Consider the following 25,156-nt stretch of genomic DNA (forward strand, 5'->3'; position numbering starts at 1 on the left):
GAGCGAGACGTGGGTTGTATCGGCGCACAGGGAGTCATTCAAAGGAGTTATTTTCTTAGCAAGTCTAGTCGCTCGGGCGAGCTCTATTGTATATACTTGGAATTAATAACAGATGGTATATAGCGCCATGTAGTCTCCTAAAGAGGATCGACGTTTCAGAGGTACTTCTACACCAAAGCGGTACGTGATATTCATAAGGTGACCCGCTTGTTTAGTAGGACAACTGTGCTCCAGAAAGTTAAGTTTTTATATTTGAGAAATAGTTGTTCATAATTAATTTTGCTAATGAGAGTTTCTCAATTACATACATGATAAACAAAGGTATGGCTGCGTACATTATATTAAAGAACAACTGCAAATGATATACTATTAATAAATTTAATTCACTTGAATAACGTAGAATACGGTTGGTGTGGCGCAGAATGCTTGTAAGCTGGATGTGTTTTGAATGGTTGGAGGTAACTCACACACGAGTTCATCGTTCTTGCGAATCCCTGGGCATGGGTCACATGGTAGGATGAATTGTCTGTGGAAGGGAGGCACATATATGCTACATCGTTCACCGTCAGTGAGCGGATCGCTCACAGATTACAGGTTTGGATGGATGAGTTTCAGTGGCTCATGTGTTATGCGTTAACATACTATGTTTATTGCGATAGTTGCACACAAGGTGGTTTAGTAGACAATGATGGAATATGAATTCTGGTAGTTTGTTTTCTGTTGACAATGACTAGTCAAAACTGCAAGAAATATTTATTTTGGTTTGCCAACGAACACGTAGATTTCCGTTTGCCTGTAAGTTGTACAGAAAGGGTCGAATTCGTAATACATTCAAAATTATCAACTTACCTAACCTAAGCTGCCCCATCATAATCCAGTCTTATTATCAAACTGCTTAAATTTTTAGTACTAGAAATAAATTTCGGATAATGATAATAACAATGTTCGATGTATATCCTTTTCTTTGCAGGAGATTACATCTATTGCATCCCTATTCAACATTAATATAAGATGGCTTGAAAAACCAAACCAACATGTAAGTATTACATTGTTTGTAGATAGGTATAATTAAAGAAAAGAGTCACACATGTAAGTCTGCGTAAAATATTTTGCAGTGGTACAGAGTCTGGTATGCTATATCCTATGCAGAGGATCTGTTACTTAGAAAACTTTGTAGTAGCACTAATACATTTGTGTGAAAGTGAATACTCTTACCACATGTGTTTGATGTTTTATAAATTAAGGTAGTGCAGTTTTTCTATTTTTATTTCCACGGGATTTCACGTAATTAACGAACTTGCCACATTTTATTTTAGCCTTATTGGGTAGTGGAACTACCTTCTGAAAAAGCTGCTAGGCAGATTGCTAGCCGATCTGTGGGGCTACGCTCTTGCATGGAACTTTGGGCTCAAGCTAAAACAGAAGAAGAACTACACAAGAATGTTCGATCTTACCCCATGGAGCTAATGAAACCATACTTCAAGCCAGATCTGTCATTTAAGATCAGTGTTGAAACATTCTGTAACAGGCAAAGTCAAGCAGAGAAAGTAACAAAAATTGAGGTATGTACATGTAGTGGCTAGCAGCTGTGTCATACGTACAGTTCATCTTTTTTTGGAAAAGAAGAGTTTTGTTAGGAGAATTGGGGTTCATAGCAGTATATATTCATCCCTCATTTAATGTAATTAGTTAATTCCTAATGTTTGTAATGCCATAGTGCCACAGGCTGTGCAAAAATTGCCAGAGTGGTTTATTAAAACTGAGTGTTGCTAGTGAGACCTCTTTTGTTTCCAAAATAAGAATAAAAAATATTATTCCTTTGAAGCTTGTCATTCAGGAATTCAGTGTATACCATGAATAAAACAATACTTCTCCATTACAAAAATTATCTATTGAAGAAATAATCCCTGTTTGCACTGAGTAACACAAACCCATAAATACAAAATGCAGAGTTACTGACCATTAAAGCAGCTGGTACATGTAGTTACCATTTGGCTTTACAATTAATAATTTTTTATGGTTATGCCATCTCTGTGAATTGTATATTGTCATAGTGGATCATGATGGGCCTGACAGTATCTGTCATCGGCATGATCAGTTTCTTTCTCTTAAATCCATATTGCTGCATCTGGACCGGCTCTGCACACCCAGTTTCCTATCCATTGTTTACTGGAGTCCTTTCGTGGGGGTAAAGTGTGGCTGGGGCGTGATGCTGACCGCTCACCCCCATCTAGTGCCTTGGTCAAGAATGAGTAGGAGCTATACGTCCTCTCCCCTCAAGCGACTTACATGGCGTGTAGTGGGATGACTTATTCCATGCACTGTGCCTTATCCTGCTGGTTCATGGTATCTGACCTGATTCAGAAAGACGGATTTAGTGCAGTGGAAACAGTGGATGGTACCATCTACTGGGAACTCAATGAAACTTAAGAGACTTTTTCTTGCAGATAATGCTCAACAGTCTTTTCATAGGTTTTATTCAAGAATAAAGTTGTAAAGATAATTTATATATACCCTGTATGTCTCAAGCTCAGGATAGGGTCCAAAAGTACATTTGTTATGCTGGTGATGAACTTTCAGGTTTATTTGCATTTTCCAGTCATTCAGTTATCTGCCCCTGGAGGGCCCTGTGAAGCTGAATGATCCAGATGTTTGCCTGCAGCTCCTCGAGTATTATGGTCTTGATTCCAATCACATACCAGAGAAACCTTACAACCTCTTTTTTGGACGATGGGTAGGTGTTTAAAGTGTTCTTCGTTTGTTATATTGACTTTGATACTGATCACTGTTTGGTGTCTCAGAAGTTAGGTAAATGCTGTCAGTATACAAATGAGCGGAACAAAAGTTTAATATGGAGAGCTTTAACCCTATGAATCTGAAGATTATTTAAATAATATTTATGAGTTCAGTCTGTACTGTAAAGAAAACATAACTCATCACCATTACAAAGATTAGTTGGTTCATGCTTTTTAAGGAAATAATTCCTGTTTACACTGGGTATCATATGAAACCCATAATTACTAAATGAAATGTTATTGATTGTTGAAGCAGGTGGGAAATGTAGCTACCATTATGCTTTAAAAGGTTAATGTTAAGAAGCTAAATAATACAAAAGTTTAACCTTTTAAATCCCAAGTCAGGAACTCTGCATTTTGTTTTTATGGGGTTTTTTGTAATCAGTTTATCTTTGGAATGGTGAAGTGTTGTGTTTTATTTGTAGTATGGACTGAATTCTTAAATGTTATTTAGATGAGCTTCAAGTTCAAATGGTTGAAAAACAGTATCAAATCAAAATCTGAAATAGGTTTTGTTGTTTGGAAAACTAATGCTTGGGAAAGTATTAGAATATAAAAATCTCAGCAAGGAAAATTTAGGTGATAAATTAAAGCAGCATAGACAGTTAGATAAAAGGAAGGAGGCTAAATTTGCACTTTGTGCAGAATCCAAACCAATTTGACTGGAGGTAATATGAAAAATAACTTGATAGACGATGAGAGTACTGATCTTCTTGGGGATTTCCAAAACACTTTGAATTTGAATGGGTGGAAGATTTACTGTTGATTGTACATGGGGTTAATGATATTAGACATGCTTACATACATCCAGCTGAGCCATTTGTATAAGCGTCTAATTGTCTAGAGGTTGAGTTTACTAGTGAAAAGTTATAAGTTGTGAAGTATTGGTCCAATTGTGGCAAAATTGATTCAAGCAGGGGAGAATGCATTATGTTCTGAGATCCACAAACTCATAAATTTTTTTTTAATAAGGAAGAATTGCCAGAGTAATGGAAGGAATCAACACTGTACCTATTCATAAGAAGGATTTTTAAGGTGACTGTGGTAATTATTGAAGAATATCTGTATTATGAAGCACGTATAAAATTTTGTCCTATTTTCTTGTGTTAGGTTAATCGAGTACTTAAACAAACTTACTTGGATTCATCAGTGTGGATTTTGATGTGTTCGATGAACTACTGTTGAGATATCCTGCATATATGAGATACTGGAGAAAAAATGGTAGTACAGTAGGATAGTATTTTACGAAGGACTGGTGGCATGTTAAATGATAAAAAGAATCACGGTTAATCAGTTAATTTGTCAGTAAAAACTTTGCACTGTGTTGCCACACTCAGAAAGCAGAGCAGTACTGACATTGCTAAATGAGACAGCATACAGACTGTTTGAGAAGTTGTAAGTTGTTATCGCTCATTGGTAGTGCTGTAAGTAAACAGAATCTCACCAGCCAAGAACCACTGTGCCTGTTGTACAATGTAGTAATAGTTTTATGATATGATTTCCTGATTTATGTGATGTTCTTATCTAGGAATACCTGTTTCAAATAGAAACCTGTCTGAAATGCAGACTTGTTCATGCCCCCTTGGAATTCTGTTATAAGTAAAATTATATTGTAATGGAGAAGTCATAATTTGGTTTTATGCTAGAGATATAAGTAAAATGACAGACTGTGGATTGGACACTTATTTGTTTCCTGTCAGGGCTATACCTGTACCAGTGTAATGTTCAATCCAGTGTCTGTTGCAGATAGCAGATGGCCAGAGAGATGTGATCACCAAACTCTCCCTCAAGACAAGAAAGTTCATTGGGAACACAAGTATGGATCCACAGCTGTCCCTCTACATGGCAAACCAGGCACTGGTGCGGAATGGAGACCTTGTGCTGGATCCTTTTGTGGGGACAGGCAGGTTCAGATTCTAATCTTTTGTGCTCACAAGTTAATTTGAGAAACAGTGCAAATCTTCATTATTTCACCAATTGATCCTGACCTCATATCATTCACAATGTTTACTGCTTCACTGGTTCAGAACAAACTGAGTGTCTTGGTGGGTAACAAAGAACTTTTCTAATCTGAAGCTTGTAGAAATAGAATATATAAGCCCATTGCACGTGCCTTTAGATGTTGTATCACGTTGAGAAGATAAACACTTCCTGAAGGAGGCAGTAAGTTCTCCGAAATGTTGGGACATTTCTCTTTTCGATATGTCGTAACACACTAAAGAATTGCAAAGTCTGTTGTGACAATCTCAAACATTATATACATAATAAAGGGTTTATAGAATGGCTGATTCTTATCTGGATATTCATAAGTAGTTATACAGCATGCAATCTTGGTACTTGTGTATAATGATCAGCATTGGCTGTTTGCATTTTTACTTTTAATTTTTTACAGCTTATTATGAGCTCTGTAGGGTTTTAATCAAGTGAGTAGTTTTGATAAGGCATATACTATAACCCGGACATATATAATTTGTTCACAATCAGCATGGTAGGTTTTTAAGAAATGTCTATAATTTTAACCTTTTACTTACTCGGTGGTCTAGCGGTTAGAACGCTGGCCTTGTAATCCTGGGGTCTCAGGTTCGATTCCCGGCGGTGCCCGAATTTATGACTTGTGTTGGGCAAGGCCGTGGTCTAGGCAACACGGAGTTTTCCTCCGGGGGCTTCCCCGGTTTCTCCGTGGCATCCCAACAATTACTCCATTCACACACAGAAGAAGGCAATGGCAAACCACTTCTGGATCATCTGCCAAGAACGTATATGAACAGGTCCCAGTCCGAGAAAAGGATGGAAGGATCCTGTTCATATGGACCTGTCGCCAGACAGAACACTAAATAAATAATGTAAACGGAAGCAACAATCATTGTGATTGTGGTTCTAATTTGGAGAAATCACTAGCCAACATATTCAACAGTGTAATAGTATGTAAGAAATGAACAAGGAACACCGGAAGATGGGCTGATCAACCGGAAACATGTAGTAATGTCTTAAATATAAGATGTGAAGATGTATTTATATGTTGTGTTCTTACATTATATATATATTTTTGAACCAATTCAGAATTGTTCTGAAATGTGGCACTCAAAAAAATTTATAACACTTGGGACATCCATATGTTACTGTTTAATTATTTTTCACTTTATTAATATCAAGGTTCATTACTGGTTGCTGCATCCCACTTTGGAGGTTATGTCTTGGGATCAGACATTGATTTCCTTATGTTACATGGCAAGACTCGCCCAACAAGAATACAGCAGAAGGTAAGGGTAAGGGCAAGAGTTCATTGAGTTAGAATTGGCAATTTTGGTTTGGTGTGAAAGGATCACATGTTGTACAGCTCCAGGGGAACCTAATTTTCTGAGTTAAGTGATACTGGTAATATTAATGTAGTGATGCAGCTCTTATATTGCAGAAACATCGTGATAAGGATGAAAGTGTGCGCTCCAATATGCAGCAGTATGGAAAGGACAATCAGTACTTGGATGTCATCGTGGCAGATGCATCTTTGCCACTCTGGCGTCCATCTTTCAAGCTCGACTGTATCATTACAGACCGTAGGTCTCAATATTTATATACATTTCAGAACGGCTTACAGATGAGGCATAATTTAAAGTGGAAGGGAAGGGCACTTACAGATGTAAAGACACAAACTGTAACTGAACATTGTCATGGTGATATACACACCAATTTTGTTTATGAATCATTTGAAGCTAAAGGATTGATGTTCCTGGCTAGCTCATTCATACCCACTGTCTCTCTGCACTAATGCGACTTTTCACTGTGATGACAAGAAAGTTTAGATGAAAAACATGAAGAAGAGGAAGGGAGGTATAACTGGGAGGATAGTGTTAAGATGGATCTGCACGAAATTAGGCGTGAGAATGTAGATTGTGTTCAGTTGCTTGAGGATAGAGTCTGGTGGTGGGCTTTTGTGAACATGCTAATGAACCTTTGACTTCCAAGAAAGTTTGGGAACAACTGCACTCTATCTTTTTCTGTAACCATCACTAGCTTACATGTGTGAGGAAATAAGTGACCTATAAACTTTCAGATATGAAGCAACATAAAAATTGAAGATTTCTGTCTTCTGGGTTGTTGCGCTGTGTAGTCTGGTCGATGTTAACCAACGTCTCAGAGGTCATACTGCCTCTGTCATCAGGGCGATGAGTATGAAGATTTCTATCTTCTGGGTTGTTGCGCTGTGTAGTCTGGTAGATGTTAACCAACGTTTCAGAGGTCATACTGCCTCCATCATCAGGGCGATGAGTATGAAGATTTCTATCTTCTGGGTTGTTGCGCTGTGTAGTCTGGTCGATGTTAACCAACGTCTCAGAGGTCATACTGCTTCCGTCATCAGGGCGATGAGTATGAAGATTTCTGTCTTCTGGGTTGTTGCGCTGTGTAGTCTGGTCGATGTTAACCAACGTCTCAGAGGTCATACTGCTTCCGTCATCAGGGCGATGAGTATGAAGATTTCTGTCTTCTGGGTTGTTGTGCTGTGTAGTCTGGTCGATGTTAACCAACGTTTCAGAGGTCATACTGCCTCCATCATCAGGGCGATGAGTATGAAGATTTCTGTCTTCTGGGTTGTTGCGCTGTGTAGTCTGGTCGATGTTTACCAACGTTTCAGAGGTCATACTGCCTCCGTCATCAGGGCGATTCTTAGTATGAAGATTTCTGTCCTCTGGGTTGTTGCGCTGTGTAGTCTGGTCGATGTTAACCAACGTTTCAGAGGTCATACTGCCTCTGTCATCAGGGCGATGCAGTATGACCTCTGAAACGTTGGTTAACATCGACCAGACTACACAGCGCAACAACCCAGAAGATAGAAATCATCATACTCACCGCTGTGAAAACCTCAAATCTGACAACATAAAATCAGTTTACTCCAGTGTGTGAGCTACATAAACAATAAACTGATATTTCATTTTGACTTTGTGAACCTGTGTTAGTGGTAACTGAAATAAAACATTTTTGTATGGAAACCGTAAGAGGTCGATTGGGAATCAAGGTGAACATGGGAGGATAGTATGGTAAATAAAGACTTTATGTGATGACAGAAATCCTCAACATGATTCATTGCTGAGCTTAAATATAGTAATTGCTGCTTGTCTTGGTGAGAGAATAATTGTTTTGGTTTTGGGTATGATTGAACTGCAGAATGAAGAATTATTAAATGTATCTCAGACAGGGGGAATCAAAACATATATGGAATTGTGATGGAGAAATTTCTAAGAATTTAGCTGTTTGGAAGAGCAAAATGGAATGAGGGAATAATATTACCAACATTTTGGGGGATCATATAGCCTCCATCTTCAGGATAATCAACTGCAAGACTAGATGGTATCAAAACTTAGAAGACCAGAATCAGCATAATTATTGTGGCAACCTTGAATCTTCAATATTAAAACTGATTGTAGGGAAATGTTTTTTGAGGATTTGAGTAAGATTCAAATTATTTCGAGTGGGAAGAAATGACAGGCATTTGTGATGACAGTGAAGCATGTTCAGATGGACTGATTGTATGGTTTAGCACCTTCTGTGGCTGCTTGAAATGGTAGAGACCATCAAGAAGGATCCTGTACCAACTAATTCAATGGTACAGGGTCTCTGTTGAGCTGTTAATTGTTAATTCACTGATTATGAAATCCCCTGATTTCATGGAACTGAAAAGTTCTGTACTGGTTTCACGAAATCCCATCATTCATCACAGTCTTTATCCTGTCAGTTGAGTTTGTGTCTTCACAAAACACATATTTTTAAGTCATGATATTTTTCTTCCATTTTAGCATATATTTAGATTTTTGAATCCTGAATTAAAATCCTTTTATGTAAAGAATGAATAGGTAACGTAACATGCAGAGTCCATATTATGGTAATCTATAGATTTAAGGAACCTATATTTTTTCCTTGTTATTTTAACTTTGTTAAAAAGAAGCTTAAGACTTGTAAGTGTGGCATAACTTTTAACAAGACTAGTATGTTGGCTGTGTTTCAGCACCATATGGAATTAGAGAAGCTACAGAGCGCATAGGATCCACAAAGAACTACCAAATCAGTGACCACCATCTTGTGGGGCACATACCCTCAAAAGTTGAGTATGGTTTGCAGCAGATCTATCAAGATCTCTTCCAGTTTGCAGCCCAGCACCTGAAGATGGGGGGAAGACTGGTGTGTTGGATACCTGTAGTTCGGTGAGAAAACCAGCCACAAAGTTGGCAACTTGATATTGCATTACATAATTACTACTCCACAGATACTTCCCTATTAAATAATGAAACCCCCTACAAAAATATATTTTATCTCTTGTGTTCCTGCTTTTCCATCCAGGTGCTAACTAGATCTAACCATTCCTTATGAGTTTTATGTATTCCTATTTGAAAGGGAAGCTTGATTATCATCTATTGGAACAGAACTGTAAAATATACCATTTTTGTGTGTACTTTGCATGAGGCACATAAAATGAACATATGGGGATGCCTTGTCTGCATCAGCATATTTTGTCTCCAGACCTAATGAAATGGATTTTGCTAAACTTTGGTATTTTGGGGGTCACCACTAAATTTAATACATTAATTTAATATTGATCAATATTCCCTTCCATCTCTCATGGTCCTCAGGACTTCAAATTATTTTTTTTATTGGTTCTTAGTTTATGGAGGTGGTTCAAGATATTGCCATTGGGAGAGAACTTTTGTTGCAAAATAGCCTTCTGGTGGCCACTTTGTGAACTAAAGCTGCATGGTTGTCATGTTTATGTTTTTTTTCTGTAATTCCATTTCTCTTTTCCATATATGGTGTGACCTTCTCCTCAGCGTATCACTGTTGTGCCAAGCTCCTCTTGTGTGTACGTTACTGGGAATGGTTTATCACTGGTGGCATAGTCGGAAGCATCCGTCTTTGTTGCTGGCTGGCGTGGAGTAAAGATACAAATTATGTTTAGTGCTTGGTTCTATTGTCTGTATTTTGGCCTCAAAGTTAGTTTTTACGGGTTGGCTCATGTCAACCAGGGGCAAAGAGTGAGAAAGATCTTATGCAACTGTAGGTATGCATTAAAGTGTATTTTGTGATCATTTGTGTTGGGTTGAGCTAGGCCGCCTTGCCACTCTGTCAAGTGCTAGTGAATGATTGAGTGGCAGTTCAAGACAGGCTGAATATGGCTGTAACAATTTGTCTGGAGTGATTGAGGAACACTACAATATCCTGTATGACGTACCAGTTAACAGTGTTGTGTTTTTTTCTAGAGATGATTACAGTGAAGACAAGCTGCCTATGCATCCATGTTTTCACTTGGTAGCAAACTCTGAGCAAGCCCTTACGACTTACACCAGTCGACACCTCCTCACTCTGGAGAAAGTGCAGGATCCGCAGGTAAAGTGGTGAATTTAGTGAAGCATGTAAATATATCTTCCTACTCAGTTTATATGTGTATTTAAACTTTCCACCAAAATGTCAGTGTTGATCTCTGGGGTGTAATGGTGTGTGTGGACATGCATCCAACTAATGTTCTGGAGGAACATGCTGCTGCCATCTTCTTCTCTGTCAGTGAAAATATAAGATTCTAGGTTCTCACAGTGGTGAAGATGTCGATGTTGGTACTGTTTGTTGTAGAATAGAGGTAAATACTGATTTATTGGAGGAAGATGAAGGCAGTATGTTATTCCAGAATGTTGACATTTACCTACGAGTCCACATAACTTGGACAACTGACATCAACATCTTCTTCTATGGCTCTCTGGTTCGTATTCGGTCCATGGCCTCCTCAATTCTCCTCTTCCATTTGGTCCTATTGTTAGGTCGATTCTGTCTGAGGCTTTGATTGAGGTTTCGAAACATCTTCCTTTTTACGGTGCAAGGTTGTTAGCCTTGTGACCAACCCCCAACCTGGAGGACCAGGGTACCTGTCTTAGTCTGACCTCTCCCCCTTGACCAACCATACCAGTAGCTATGCTACCGCCAACATAGCTCTTGGGGTCACTGAGGTACTCAAGCCCCACCACCACGACAAGGTGCAGGTACCATTAAGTGGGGACATCAACATCTCACTGCTGTGAAAACCTCTTATCTCATATTTTCGCTGTCATGATTTGTAGGTCATGACACAATTGGCTGTGAAGTTTGATTCATACATTTCTGATGCCATTTCTGTGGCACATGCCAGTATATACCAAACTCTTTTGGAACTTTGAATTGTTACATTTTTTGTTTATCTATTTGTATTATATAACAGGCAAAGGAAATATGAATTTAAACTAGGCTTTTTTTGCCATTAATTACCTATGCTGAAATGCAAATAGCAGTGACTTGAATATGAAACAGTAACCACGAATTAGCAAGTTTTCTTGTAAACCTTGGGCCCATAGTTTGTATTTCTGTTTGGTGGTGCCCTCAAATTATATTCATGATAAATTGAAGAGACATGTGTCTGCTGACATATTAATATAAGAAGATCAATATTTTAATCTTTTTCTTATCTAATTTTTATTTTTTAAGCAGCACTCGCCAGTATGTATGATAGCTTAGTCAGTACAGGCAGTTCTCGGTTTACGAACGTTCGATTTATGAACATTCGCTGTAACGAACGTCACAATTCATTCAAAATTTCTTAAAGTTGCCAATAGATAGAGTTCCTTATAAAACGAAATGCCAAACATATAGTGAACACAATTGTAAGATTTAACAAATAAACTTTTAAAAAATGTATTTGTTACAATAATTATCAGAAAATTATTATATGATAATTATACTGAACTGTTCTTGGTTATAAAACTAATCTAGCCATTAAAAAAATGTTGGTTTACATGCCACGCCGCGTAGGAATGTTTTCTCGTGGGAAAGAAATTGGCGATTCCCCCTATTATAATATAATAATATGTATAATATGATAATATTGTAAAAGCTCAGGAATGCAAGATACACATAATGAACGTCTTGGAACAGAACTTGTTTGTAAACCAAGAGTTGTTAGTAATATGAATGGCTTGCGTTCAGTTTCTCATATGGATATTGGGAATTTTATTTTCACTGAAACATACAGAACCGCTGTGGTGCCTCTCCTGTCTTCTGTTCAGAGGTTACTAGAAGCTATGTCGGGAGTGTGTGTGGAGATTATAAGTTCTTGTTTTGCATTCATGGTGTAGTGCTTAAGCAGGGGAGCCATTTTATTTGTAAGATAATAGTGAGGTTGTATTACACCATGACACTTCTAGCTAGACTGGAGATGTACGAGTATAAAACCCCAGATTGATTAATTAACTACCCCTTTTACATTTATGCACACCTTTCTGTACCTTATGGGTTATTTTCTGCCAAGTTCATGCTGGTCTTCCAAACTACGTGGTCTTCAACTCAGGAAAGGCTAAATGGATTTTCATCAAATTTGATGGAGGTTACACCATTGGAAGCTGAGTATGCTGTCATGAAACAGTAAAACTACTTAATAATGCAGCCAGTCGATACCAAATTGAAATATAAAAAATATTTTGAATAACTGGGAGAGCTGGACATAATTTATACATATGTGCTTATTTTCAGATGGAATATACTGGATCACATGTGAATGCTCTGATGAGAGACTTCCGTGCCAAATTTTTCCACTATGGAGAAGAGCACCGAAAGCAGCGAAAACTTCGGAAAGCTTTGGCACGAGAGGCATACATGCAGGCTATATCCCAGAGGGAGGAAGATGATGGAAATTGTGTAGGTCAAAATGAAGACAGAGACAGCAGTAGTTCAGAGAGATGACAGTAGCTGTCAGGTGGAGACTTGAGTTCTTCCTGGTAAGCACTGTACATCCTTGTTTCTATAACTGTAGAAAATTCATCTCTGGTATGAACCACTGTGGGCTCCAGTGGTAATTTTATTATGAATGTGTGAATATCCACATTTTCCAACTGGAACATGTTCAAATGTTGTACTTAAGGTGATTTTGAATTTTAAAACTTTCACATATTTCTGTTAAATTAGGCTTCTTTGGAATACTATCAGAAATTACATTTTAGATATGATTGGCCAATTTCTAAAAGCTGGCTAATCTTTTTTTAATGTTATTTATTTGTGGTTTGTAGCATAGAATGAGAGGATGATTGATGAATTATGAATTGGAAAGGGTATGGAATGAATCAGTTGTGCCCTATTTTAAAGTATCATCGTGGCATTTGTTTGGAGAGATTGAGGAGAACTGTGTAAATGTCAGTCATGATAGCTGGTCTCTAGGTCAAAATATAAACTTACTTCCAACTACTTCACTTATTGGAAGTATTGTTTACTCTCTCTGGCTAGTAGCCGCAGTAGGGAGCTAAGTTGTCAGTAGAGCAGGACCCATAAGTCTCTGCCATGATGCAGAAACAAGTTTTCATCTTGCACCCAGCTACACCAGTTCTCTTGGTTGGCTCACATGTTGTCAGTGGTTGCAACACTCATTGATGTGATACAGGTAATGTACTGTAAAAGGGATAATATTTCTATGGCTTCTGTTGCTGTCTGTATGACATGCTGAGAACAGTAAACAGTGAATCCGTTGATCCATGGTGTTGTCATGTGGAGGGAGGAAACAAATCACTTCTGACAGTACACTTGTTTAAATGATAAGTTGAATGCAAGACATAACAGGTACTGGTGATATATGTGTACATGTAATGACTTGACTACTGCAGAGTGGATTTTAATTTTGTCATTGGAGAGTTTTACTACAGTTTCTTGAGACATTACATTTTTGTTAAGATTTGTTAACAATAAAGGGGCCTTTGGTGATGACCTACATACAGTCTTGGCATGGACATGACTGAGTAGGCAACCCCTAGGGTACCTTAGTTACCATGATTACCTGAGGAATAATCTCCAGCCACCCACGTGTGGGAATCCTCCACGATTATGTCACTGCTCAGCCACACACCTTACCCATGTGAAGTTCACTGGCACCATTCACAAATGTCAAAAATATAATTTTTTCAAACATGCCAAAATTATTATGATATGCATTCATTTTCTAACTTGTTCTACTGAACACTTTAAGCCCAGACCATAAAACACATTTAAAGGGGGAGGGAAGTGGCATTTTTTATTTTGTGCACAGATTATCAGATACTATTTCAAAGCTTTTATGTGTTTGTCAGTAACATACTGTTTGATTTTAATTGTGCTGTCGGTCAATAATTCATTAACATGTTTGAGTAATTCACTGTCATTACCAATACTGCTATCATCACCATTATCATTACTCTCACTTTCATTGTCATGTCACTGATCACAAAATCCTCACTCTTACCCATTTCATTGTAAATTCCAGTAACATTGAAACCTTTCCCATAATTTCTGGAGAAATTGAGCGCCATGCTGTAAGGATCCATTCACGTTCTGTTGGCAATGGCATGCGCTTCAGTCTACCTCTAGGTCTCAGTTCATGCTTCATGGTTGTCTTCCAAAGGTTGCAAAAGCTTTGTCATCCCACTGGGGATTGCAACAAGATTAGAATCTTCATTTGCTTTCAGCCTTTCTGTCACATTTCCACGAAAGCTGTCTAAAACATGGCATGCTTGCTTAACAAAGCATCCATCTGCCTTTTCCACACCACATTCAGCCATTTGAGAATGAGTTCTTCAGTCATCCACCCTATTTCTTGAACTCATTCAATAATTCCTGGTAGAAATTTGTCTTTTGAAAGTTTCCCCCCCCCCCCCCCCCCTGAAAATTATAAATGGTGGCAACTTATGACCATCATAAATGATTGCCATTATCACTATGCATTACTGTCATTCTAACTTAAACTGACCTTTTGCCAACATGTTTAATAGTAGTCAATTCTGGCATGTCAAACCATAGATGGTCACTGGATAAAAGGTTAGCACTATAATTTGAGGCCATGTTTGTGAATTTTATGCTGTGATAATGTGGAATTTTTCCAAACATGTACCATTGTGGTCAAAGAGTTATTTATAACTTGGCTGGGGATTTAGAACAAACTAGATGACTTATGGAACCCAATGATTCATCACTGAACTAACCAAAGCCCTCCACCGGTCCCTGTCCTGGGCCAACAAAATCCAGTCTCCTTCATCTCCTATCTCCCATAGATCCTGCCTGACATTATCCTCCCATCTACGTCTAGGTCTCACCAGCGGTCTCTTCCCCTCAGGCTTCCCAACCAATGCCTGGTGCACACCTCTTGTCCCATCCATGCGCGCTACATGCCCAGCCCATCTCATTCTTCTCGACTTAATCACCCTGACAATACTGGGGGAGGAGTACAAATTTTTAAGCTCATCATTATGCAGCTTTCTCCATGCCCCATCGTCTTCTCTCTTGGGCCCAAATATCCTCCTCAACACCCTATTCTCAAACACCTGCAATCTGTGTTCCTCCCTCAGAGTGAGACCATGTTTTACACCCATAAAAACAACAGGCAGATGTATTGTTTTGTATATTTAATCTTCAGGTTCTTAGAAATCAGACAGGAAGACAAAATATTTTGAACGGGGATTTAAAAACAAATTAAAATTTATGCTGTATGCATTGAAGAACTCTATAAAATAAACATTTTCTGTTCCATATTAGATATATTCTGTATTTTATTATATACATTTATCATCATATTACTATTGAGACCAGTCTGTTACATACATTACAAAACATGGCCTATCTTACCATTTTATCTGTCTTCATAAATGTCTTTTTCCGTTTAAAATAATTTTTGGAATTCTGACAGCCTATTTTGTTAATTCTATGCACGTTTCTTTATATAATTTATAATAGTTTTTACATTTCTAACATCAATACTTGTCCTAAAAACCTTGTACATTTCTGTGTTGCCTAATTGGAAAGCACCTGATCCAAGATTACACTTTTTTTTTGCATACATTAGCTGAGCAACTGAGCAATGTAAAACAATTTACCAACTAAAGAATTTACCCTCTGAAATATGGATACGTCAATTTGAAATTTCACTGTAGGTGACTGGACTAGAATCCTGGTTATTATTCTGACTGAAAATCGTAAGGCTCAGATTACTTCACACTCTGCGTTACTGTAGCACTACCATGCTCTGTTACAGAAAGAGAACTGAAAGGTATAAACATTCAGTTCAAAGTTGTATTGCTTTGTTATTCAGTTGACAGGTGGTAAACCTAACCCACATTATTATGAAGGTTTGGGTAAATATTTTCAAATTTAAAGGTGTGTTCATATACAGTTACTCTTGTGTTAACGATGTGTGTGTACCACCCAGAGTAAACAAGTTTGGAGCTTAATAAGTGTATTTACACTGGTTTTGGTGGTACAGTAAACCAACCAGTTGATAAAATCTGCAGTGAGTTTATCAGACCCTCCAGTGCTGCCGTCTGGTTTGATTTTCCACACTGCTCTTCATACCTGTCAATAAAGAGTAACATTTCAACTACTTTCTGCAGATGAAAATAACTTCAAGAGGACTGAATGGTTGCACAGTTTTTCCTTTCAAGGGGCCCACAGTGCTAAGTGTCATTTCTGTTATCTTTAATAATCTGGTATGAAGGTCATTCTCTGAGGGTCACCCTAACAAAATTTAAATTGTAAAGGATTTTCTGAATACTTTGGGAATTTCTGAAATGTCGGTAAACTTCCACCTACCTATGCAGAAGAAACTCACCTTCATATTTGTTGCTGTTAGAACCTCAAATCTCTCAAGTTTAACAGAGTTAATAGACACTGGTTTTGACTGCAAGGCTACTTCCTAACTTAGCTGAAAACAAAACATGTAGGGCAGGAGGCTAACTTAGGTTTGTGAGAATGAGATGTACTGTCATGATTCTCACCTGTTATTAATTTCGTTGAGGGCCCACTTTGCCAGTTTATTGTTTTCCTTCTTCTTGACTGATGTGCATTTAGTGGAGATGGCAATGTTGGTAGCAGACTGCAACAGAGACAGTACAGTCTGAGTAAGGTTTCCACTATATAGGGAGTTTGCAGGTAGACACCAAAATGCTGTCAGAATTTAACAGACATCGAATATACACCAATAAATTTTCCACTTTTTTTCCCTTAAAAATTAATAACAGCAAAAATGGTTTGCAAAGATTCTGCTGAAGAAATGGGTTTGTGTCATTTGAGATTTGTGACAGTTTATTCCTAACAAATGGAAAGATACTCAGTATTGAGATGTAACAGGCTAGTCCCTGCCCAATTAACTCTCTGAAGAATTATCTTAATGTAGGCCCATCATGGACACATATTCACAGTATTAATTTATTAATAAAAATTTATCACTGCACTTAATGTTTCTAGATTTGTGACTGATTCATCTGATGATCCAGCTCTTGAAATTCAGGTATCATGTACTAACTATTTTTGTAACTTGTTAGCTCAGTAGTAATATGTCAGAAGGACCCAAGTTCAATTCTTGGCTGTGGAAACCAGTTTATATGGATTTAGGACAGGCATGTCAAAGTTGTAGGCAATGGGCCACATGTGGTTCTCTGATGTTTCACGTGGCCCAACACAGTTCTTAAATTATAAATGAAATGGAAATTTTTTCCAATGAAACTAACATTTGTGTGTGCTTGTGAGAAAATATAGGAAAGAAAAAATGTATCTGGAATTAATAAGAATAGGTGATTATGAATTGCCCACCCTTGTGATGGCCCCTGGAACAGTTACCTCTTTTTAGTGTCCTTATTAGAAACTTGAGTTTGACATGCCTGCTGATTGGTTATTATGATCCTCAAAACTGAGACCATACCTTCATATATATATATATATATATATATATATATATATATATATATATATATATATAAAAAATAGTTAATTTTATGTACTTCCAACATGTCTGTCACAGAGTTCATAATACGAATCATGCAAAACACAACAGCTCTCACCAGGAATAAGCCATAGAGGGCTCGAATGTTGTTGGGGCTAAGCTTCAGTGCCAGGCAGTAATGGGCTCGTGCCAACTCCATGTTTTCAAAGCCCCCCTGTTTAAAACAGGCAAATCACAACGCATTCAGCTTCAAGCATCAGTAGCCAAATAATAATAAAATAACAACTGTTCATACAAGACTTGATCAAAATGTTGGGTGAATGATTACATATTTATTGTCATTAATCCCCTTTAATGTACTCCCCTGACACACATACATGGTCTGAGTGCTCTTGCCACTGCTAGAAATATTATTGGAAGTCTTCTTTTCGAATGACCCATAGACAGTGCTGTTTGAAAAGATGTTTTCAGTCAACATTTTCTTCCCTTTCAGCATTTCTTTGAATTGGGGAAATAGCTAACAGTCACATGGTGACAGGTCAGGAGAGTAGGCTGGTTGTGATAACACTGGCATGCGGGGAGTGATGTGGCAAGGCGTGTTGTCATAATGGTGTACCCAACATTTCCACCATTTCTTTCATCTGGATGCCACTCTCTCAAAGGCAGCAAGATGTTTTTGTAAATCATGATCTTTTCTATTAACAGCATGCTCTGTGTTACATCCACTTCCAAATATAATGCTTGGCAGTGTAGGATGAAAAGAGTAGATTGGTGTAACTGTAACATTCTACACTCATATTTGAAATATTCTTTTCTGAATATGGCCAAGTAATAGATATCCTGACTATTCTGCATTGTCTACAGGAAATTTGTTGACAGCACATTAAAATAGTTATAAGCACCTGCTTCCTAATATACTCACCAATCATAATCATCTCCCAAATCTCCTCCTTATTTAACACTACACACCTCTGCAAGATATTGTAGGTGCGTCATATTGTGATTTATTTAAATAGTATTAAAAATATATTAAAATTGGCCGTCAATCACAATATAAGATAATTAAAAGATTAAAATATCATTTTTCGTTCCTTATCGAGTACTCGATTTACATGTGGAACATTTACGACATGTTTCGGCTATCAATAGTGCCATCATCAGGTGTTATGTTATATTTTTAATACACCTCTGGAGTTCAGTGTCATTAAATAACTAGTTAAAGTTCTGTTGGTTTCAGACACCCTTATACCTCCCTAACATATAGTTTGTATCTGTATAATAAGATAAGAATTTGTGACCTGTGTATAGCGTATGTCAGCATATCGCTGATGAATTAAGTGGCTATGTGGATTGTGCAGGATGAGCTCCTCCATACAGAAAGCTGCCCGAGCAAAGTCCTGTTCAAAGAGGTAAAGATCACACAACTCTTGCCAGGCCTCCAGATCACTCATAAACCTGCAACATATATATACACTTAACTTTTTTAGTTTCTCAAGAACTTAGGTTGTACAAACTAGAGAAAATAAGAATCATCAACTGAGTTACAAGAACCACTCTGCTTCTGTTTCAGAATATTCCTGTTTTCTATTATGTTGTCATGGCTTTGAGGTTTTAATTTTATAATCTTCATAAAACCATAAAACATTTCAAACTATCACTACGTAGATAGTAGTGTATCAGAGGTCTAAATGACATTCCAAATCCTTCTTTTCAACAGAACACTGTTTAGGTATCTGACACATAGCACACTTACTTTTTAAGATACTCGGCGAGTTCCTTAATTGCATCAGGAATCTTACCCCTTGCTCTGAGAATGGCAACACGACGTTTGCGAGGGGCTGCATTTGTGTCATCTTGCTTGATGATGGAGTCCAGCACATCTAGTGCCTCATCATACCTATCATGAAGTATAAGAAAAAGGTCTGAAAGGATTATCTCTGAACTCAGTACATCAAAGCATCATCAAATAGCCTACACAGATTCACATGCTAGTAAAGATTTTGTTCGTAGTCTTATTGGTTGTGATGCTGTATAGTCTTGAAGGTGGTTACCACAATTTTTTTTAAACCTGAAGATGGAGGTGATACAGTCCTTTGAAACATTAGTAACTACCTACAAGATTACAATAACATAAATTAAAATAGACTGTATAAGTCTGTATTAAAGTTAAAATCTTAAAAAGCCATATTAAGTGACATTATCTTTCCAGATTAGTCTTGATTGATGTAGAAAAAAATTTGAGTGATGGTGACAATGAATGTAAAAGTGATAATGTAGTCCTAAAGAATCAGGTAAATGATCTGCAGACTTGAATGGAAGAGCATACTGAGCTTCCCAGACAGAAGCCGCAGAGTTAATCTCGTCTGTCTGGCCTGGTTTTCACAAGGAATCCATGGAGTTGTGTTATGTGGCTCCTCACTAGAAATCCATGAGATGTTATGCTGACAGTTACTTCTGCAACACAGCACTGCATTTCAATACAGGCTGAAGTAAACCAAGATTCTGCCGACAACAGAGTCATTGTAACAGGCAAGCACAAAAATGATGTTACAACCAAGCTCCTGTGGCCTCAAGAAATCAAGAATGCCTATGTTTGGAGTAAGGAGTACTACTATGCTTCTTGTTTCTTCTTTTTCTCACTGCTGACCCAGCCTTCTTCCTTGCCACCTTGTTTGGAAACTCCCTATTGGCTTGGACAGTTTTCCCCTCATTTGACTCTGGCCTATTCCCCCTAGCCTGCTTTTCCTCTGATCCTGTATATATATCTCTCCACTTCCTATCTTTTTCAACTGCCCTACTCTGTTGAAAGAAGCAACAGAAACTTTCATGAGAGAAGGCTAACCAGCAGTATTATTCTATATGGCTATAGCCTCTGACACCATTTTGGTATAAGGTCTCCTTTAAAAGTTTACTGTCTTAAATTTCCTCTCTTATGTGGTGAAAATTTATCTTCTTTTTTACTGTCAAGATGCGTCTGCTTCATCAGCTAGTCTCTAAAAGTAGCTCCTGTTCCAATTTATATTCTATTCCCCAAAAATTCATACCATTATGACAAAAATTAAATTGTATTATACTGACAGAAATAGTCTTATACTAATTCTCACTAGTGTATGTAGAATACACAAGCAAGTTTCTATGTTGGAGACGTCCAGCACTGCTTTGGTTCACCGACCTCCAAACATCCACCACCTCATCTCCTCACTGCTGGCACACTGTTAATACATTATGCAGGTCAGGAACATGAATCAGAACTAATTGTAAACTAAAAAGTGACAGTGGAACCACGGTTCCGGAGAATTTGACGTAAATACGTCTCTGTAATGTAAAGTAGTGAAATGTAATGTAATGTTATCTTCAATGTCATCCATCTTCTTATGAAAGCGGATTGTTGACGGCAGTAATATAACACAACAATGCCGAGTAAACAGATGATGTTTCCTAGGTAACAACAATGCATGCAAGCTAACCATTGTTACACATTTTTGCCGAATGACCCTTCCGTATAGACGTATTTACGTCAAAAGAATACATTAATCTTTCATTTAGTGCACTTGCATTCAAGATTCTAATGAGACAAACCTTTCCAAAGCTTCTAACTTTAAGGCCTTCAACTTCCTAATGCGCAGGCTAGTAGGAAACTCAGTTGAGAGGGCTTTGAGGCATGCATCAGCCACTTCAAGCCTGTTGCAGTCTAGGGATGCCACACATACTTGCTCCAACACTAGGAGTCCTGAACACATAAATAAACATTAAAGCCCAAGTTTTTTGTTCAGAATGGCATCCTTACAACACAATTTACCCAAGTGTGTGGGTATTACATGTTAATATCACAAAGAAATGCAACTTACTTTCATCACCAAGTTTGTGTATTTTCTTCTGTAGTATTCTTTCCCACAAGTCAACTACTTCTGTGCTCTTGCGTACATTTTCTTCTCTCCACAATCTAAATAAATCTTGTACCTCTAGAAAATCAAAACATGTATTGCAGTGGAGCAGACACTTTGAGAAGCTATAAGTTACATTTCACAAAGGACAAAAATATTGAAATGTTACACTAAATCCACTGCTATACAATGTTTCTAAACTAGAAATTCATCAACAGGGGTTCTTTAAATTAAACACACTTGTAAATTTTGGAACTTGGCAGCTGCGTTTACACGTAGTATTTACTGAATTATACTATTACTTGACACCATAAGGTAAAAATTTCCTTCCTGCCACCTTGGCTGGAAAACTGATGTATAGATGCATGTTTGTGTAAAAATTACTCACAGATGCCAACAAACGCTTTCCATATAACTACATAACGCTAAAAGTACGAAGACATCTTGTATCATTCCCTCATTACAAAATGAATAGTCTTAACCTAACCACACAAACACGTCTGATATTACATAATCATTGTACTACCATAACATTCATTACATTGTTTATAGAATTTATAACGTCTCATATTTAAGTACCGTACTCACCTGACCAATTCATTTTGTTAGAATATAAGTCCATTTGTCTGGTAGTGTCTGTATGGATGAAGACAAATATCTTTCGCTTACACCAGGCTCCTACAAACAATTACGTTGTTCTTCTAAGGTTAGGTTCATCGACAGCTGCTAATGTCAGAGAACTGATACTTCACGAACGCACTCCAACAGGGGCCCGTTCATGTACAAGGTATAGAGTGTCGGGAATTTGTTGGTGTGTGTAGTCAGTGAACTTGTAATATTTACGCTGATTTGCACTATACCTTTGTTGCAACTATTAATAACATAGCTTTTACACCACGTAAAATATACAATTTTAGTAAATGTTACTAAAACATTTGTGGGAAACAATGATTATAGGGCAGAATTCAGAACTCTGACCTGTAATCAACTTTTAGAACTAAAATTTTTCTGCTCGATGAGTTTTTATGGATTGCCGATCGAGACTATATGTTTGTAATTTTATTTACTTATTTATTGTACAGTCTAAGCTTTTAACGATGAGGATAATTTAGGAAAAAGTTTTATAATGCCATAAGTTGTTCATGGAAAGTTATTCTAGAGTCTAAAAATGTTTTAGCAGTTAAAGTCAGACATGTGAGTGATAAAAGAAGATTTTTTCACAAATAAAACCAACGGAAGGAGGTTGCAATGGAGAATGGGTTGAGCCCTGTTTCTTGTCCTGTGTGTACTCTGTACATGCGGGAAGGTGTTACATTACAAAGCCATCTTGACACTCATCCCAAGGATCAAGTTATTGCTGCACTGGTTAGAATTTCTGCAGGAGGCAGCATCAGTGCCATAGAAAACCAAAGTGATAATGAAACTATGCCAGTTGTCATACCCGAAAATGCTCCTTGCAGTCAGGAACCATTATCAGGTCCTCAGTGCTTTCCACCGAGCAGCAGTCACTTTACAACAGCCATAACATACCAACAGTTCTTGAGTAGCAATGGCTCTGCCTCAAGTACTGTAATCCCACAGTATGTCTCCATGCCTGCCATACTGTCAGCACCCAGTACCAGTCATTCAGCCACAAATCAAGCCGCTTTTATGCAAATGCTGTATAACCCTTACATGATTCAACAGCAGCAGCAACAATTTCAGTTGCTGAGCTCAGTAACTTCCCCTTCACAGCCACAGTCTTTCATACGTCATGTGGTTCCATCTTATCCCACACATCATGTTTCCCAGTCACAAATGAATCTTTCTTCCAATTCAATTCCTCTCAGTGCTTCATATCAAACCAGTGATTTTCCTGCAGACTGTGCTCCACAAGGTTTCCAGAATACAAGTAATATAACACCTTCTTCACTTACTCTTCCAGCTTCCTCTTCCAATTCTTTCCCTCATTCCACATTGTCCTGTTCTGTATCTTCACCAGTATCAGCAAGAGGTACCATTCCAACTGGCTATTTGCTCCCCTCAGTAGGGGAGCATGCTGCTAATCAAATTGAACAAGGTATTGTAAACAAACCAAGAACACCGCCATCAGATCAACACAGAAACGTTTCCATTTTGAATGGAATAGCCCAGTATTCGAAGCAGCAGCTGGAAGAAGAAACTGCCATAGAAAATGTTCCTGAAGAAAATTTGTTTCCAGATAGAAACTTATCTAGTAGTACAGGTGGTGTGAGTGCAGTGTACAATGGTGTGGCCACACAAACGAGTGACATGCAGTATGAATATGAGGACCAGAAGAGCCCCTACATATCTAAGGATGAAGAGGCAGCTGTTACTCTAGATGGTGTAATTGGCATGCAGCAAGAACTGCCAAGGAGTGAATCTGTAAATGTGAGGGTGAGGAAGGATCTGAATGACATGGCAGTCAGTCCAATGGTGCAGTCACATGATTCTGGGTCTGAAGAGAGTACAGAGAACGAGTATTCTGATATGAGGAATGAGGATATGACACAAATATCAGGTATTATTAGGAATGCTCTGAGAATCCAGCCGCCTCCGATCAGTGTAGCAGACAGTGATGAGTACATCACATCTGACAGGCAGTACTCTGGGCAGGATGACCCAAGTGAAGAAGAACCAGCTGTGAAAGAGTTATCAGAAACAGGTGAAGACAAGTGTGACAAGCCTGATGAGACAAATGAGGAAAGTGGCAACAGGTTTCTTGATCTGGATTCATCTGAGGCTGTTAACGTAATTGAAATAGATGGGATTCGTATCCTTCTGCCATCACAGTTCCTGGAAAGTCCACCCTCATTGTCTGGGGGTAAGAAGCGTCCAGCAGAAAAACCTTCTACTTCCAGACCACTTGGCCTGTCCAATCCTTCTGAAGAAGAAATTCAGCCGCCCAAAGAGTCTGAACCAGAAGCAACCCCAGTGCCAAGTTTGAACATCCAAACAGATGAAACAATGCCACCTCGAGGAGAGCTATCAGAACAGGAGAGTGTTGGGGGCAGTGACAGCTCTGTATGGGTGCAGGTGAGTTGCTTAAGCTCTGCTCTTCAATTTTATGAGGTTTCATATTTCAAAAATTTACTTCTAAATTTCTCAGATTCAGAATATGCATAAAATTCAGTGAATGACTTAACATGGGGAAGGCAAGGAAGGTTGCCAAGCCATAGCACTTGCAACATCTTGCCCTTCCCATCTTTCCATACCTTCTTGCTGTGACATAGTTCAGGCTTAAAGAAATTTTATATCCAGTATAATTTTATTCTTTCAATTTTCATGTTTTTTTGTTATATTCATACAGTGTCCAATATGAATTATAAATTCCTCCTAGTTGCACAAAACCCAAAAAATGTTGGTGACCACCGGGATAGGATATGCTGGTGGGCTTCTGTAACATGATCATGAATCTTAAGGTTTCATAAAAGGCAGAGAATGTTTTGATCAGCTGAGTGACTCTTAATTTCTCAAGGATTTTGCACCACAGAGTCAGTTGTACACAGTGGTAACTTCATGCACTTATGTCTACAGTTAGTAAAATTTTCATTTTATATGTTGGTGGAAGAAAAATCTCCGCTCAGTTCTCCATTCTAACAATCTTTCCTTTTCAGTTTCATTTCCTGTTCCTCTCGTATCTATACGTTTGTGTGGAACTGTCTCTGTCCTCTGATTTAAATTCAGACATGAACAAATGCCATTAGAAATTTCCTGTCTTGGTAATTTTAAACTTTGTCATCACT

The 25,156-nt window shown here is 38.0% G+C and overlaps 3 protein-coding genes across 5 annotated transcripts in view; 2 read left to right on the forward strand and 1 right to left on the reverse strand.

The window, feature by feature from the left end:
- Positions 1–15,348, forward strand: LOC110832483 (tRNA (guanine(10)-N(2))-methyltransferase TRMT11). Of its 3 annotated transcripts, none has more exons than XM_022069537.2 (10): positions 1–180; positions 971–1,036; positions 1,317–1,562; positions 2,600–2,734; positions 4,530–4,698; positions 5,949–6,055; positions 6,208–6,349; positions 8,794–8,989; positions 10,040–10,166; positions 12,330–15,348. In XM_022069537.2, exons 3-10 carry the CDS (start codon positions 1,395–1,397, stop codon positions 12,537–12,539), a joined length of 1,254 nt encoding a protein of 417 aa, XP_021925229.1. In that variant the 5' UTR covers positions 1–180; positions 971–1,036; positions 1,317–1,394; the 3' UTR covers positions 12,540–15,348. The 3 variants fall into 3 exon arrangements, with proteins under 3 accessions (XP_021925229.1, XP_021925226.1, XP_021925227.1); XM_022069534.2 differs by lacking the exon at positions 1–180 and adding an exon at positions 601–795; XM_022069535.2 differs by lacking the exon at positions 1–180 and adding an exon at positions 601–795 and having other exon boundaries at positions 4,542–4,698.
- On the reverse strand, positions 15,330–22,165 carry LOC110832493 (ER membrane protein complex subunit 2). Its single transcript, XM_022069561.2, has 8 exons — positions 21,999–22,165; positions 21,375–21,488; positions 21,106–21,256; positions 19,280–19,423; positions 18,825–18,981; positions 17,645–17,740; positions 16,583–16,680; positions 15,330–16,160 (listed from the first exon to the last, which is right to left on the reverse strand). The coding sequence occupies exons 1-8, from the start codon at positions 22,030–22,032 to the stop codon at positions 16,049–16,051; spliced, it is 906 nt and encodes a 301-aa protein (XP_021925253.1). The 5' UTR covers positions 22,033–22,165; the 3' UTR covers positions 15,330–16,048.
- The window catches only part of LOC110832492 (uncharacterized), a 15,697-nt gene continuing 12,700 nt past the window's right edge, over positions 22,160–25,156 (forward strand). Inside the window, exon 1 of the mRNA XM_022069560.2 lies at positions 22,160–24,446. Within this exon, the coding sequence (XP_021925252.1) occupies positions 22,659–24,446 (1,788 nt within the window). The 5' untranslated portion in view covers positions 22,160–22,658. The remainder of the gene's footprint in view (positions 24,447–25,156) is intronic.

This window comes from Zootermopsis nevadensis, unplaced genomic scaffold, assembly GCF_977971745.1.
Source record: "Zootermopsis nevadensis isolate Lab colony 2312 unplaced genomic scaffold, Znev_1.0 Znev_ptg000030l, whole genome shotgun sequence".
NCBI classification, from domain to species: Eukaryota; Metazoa; Arthropoda; class Insecta; order Blattodea; family Termopsidae; genus Zootermopsis; species Zootermopsis nevadensis.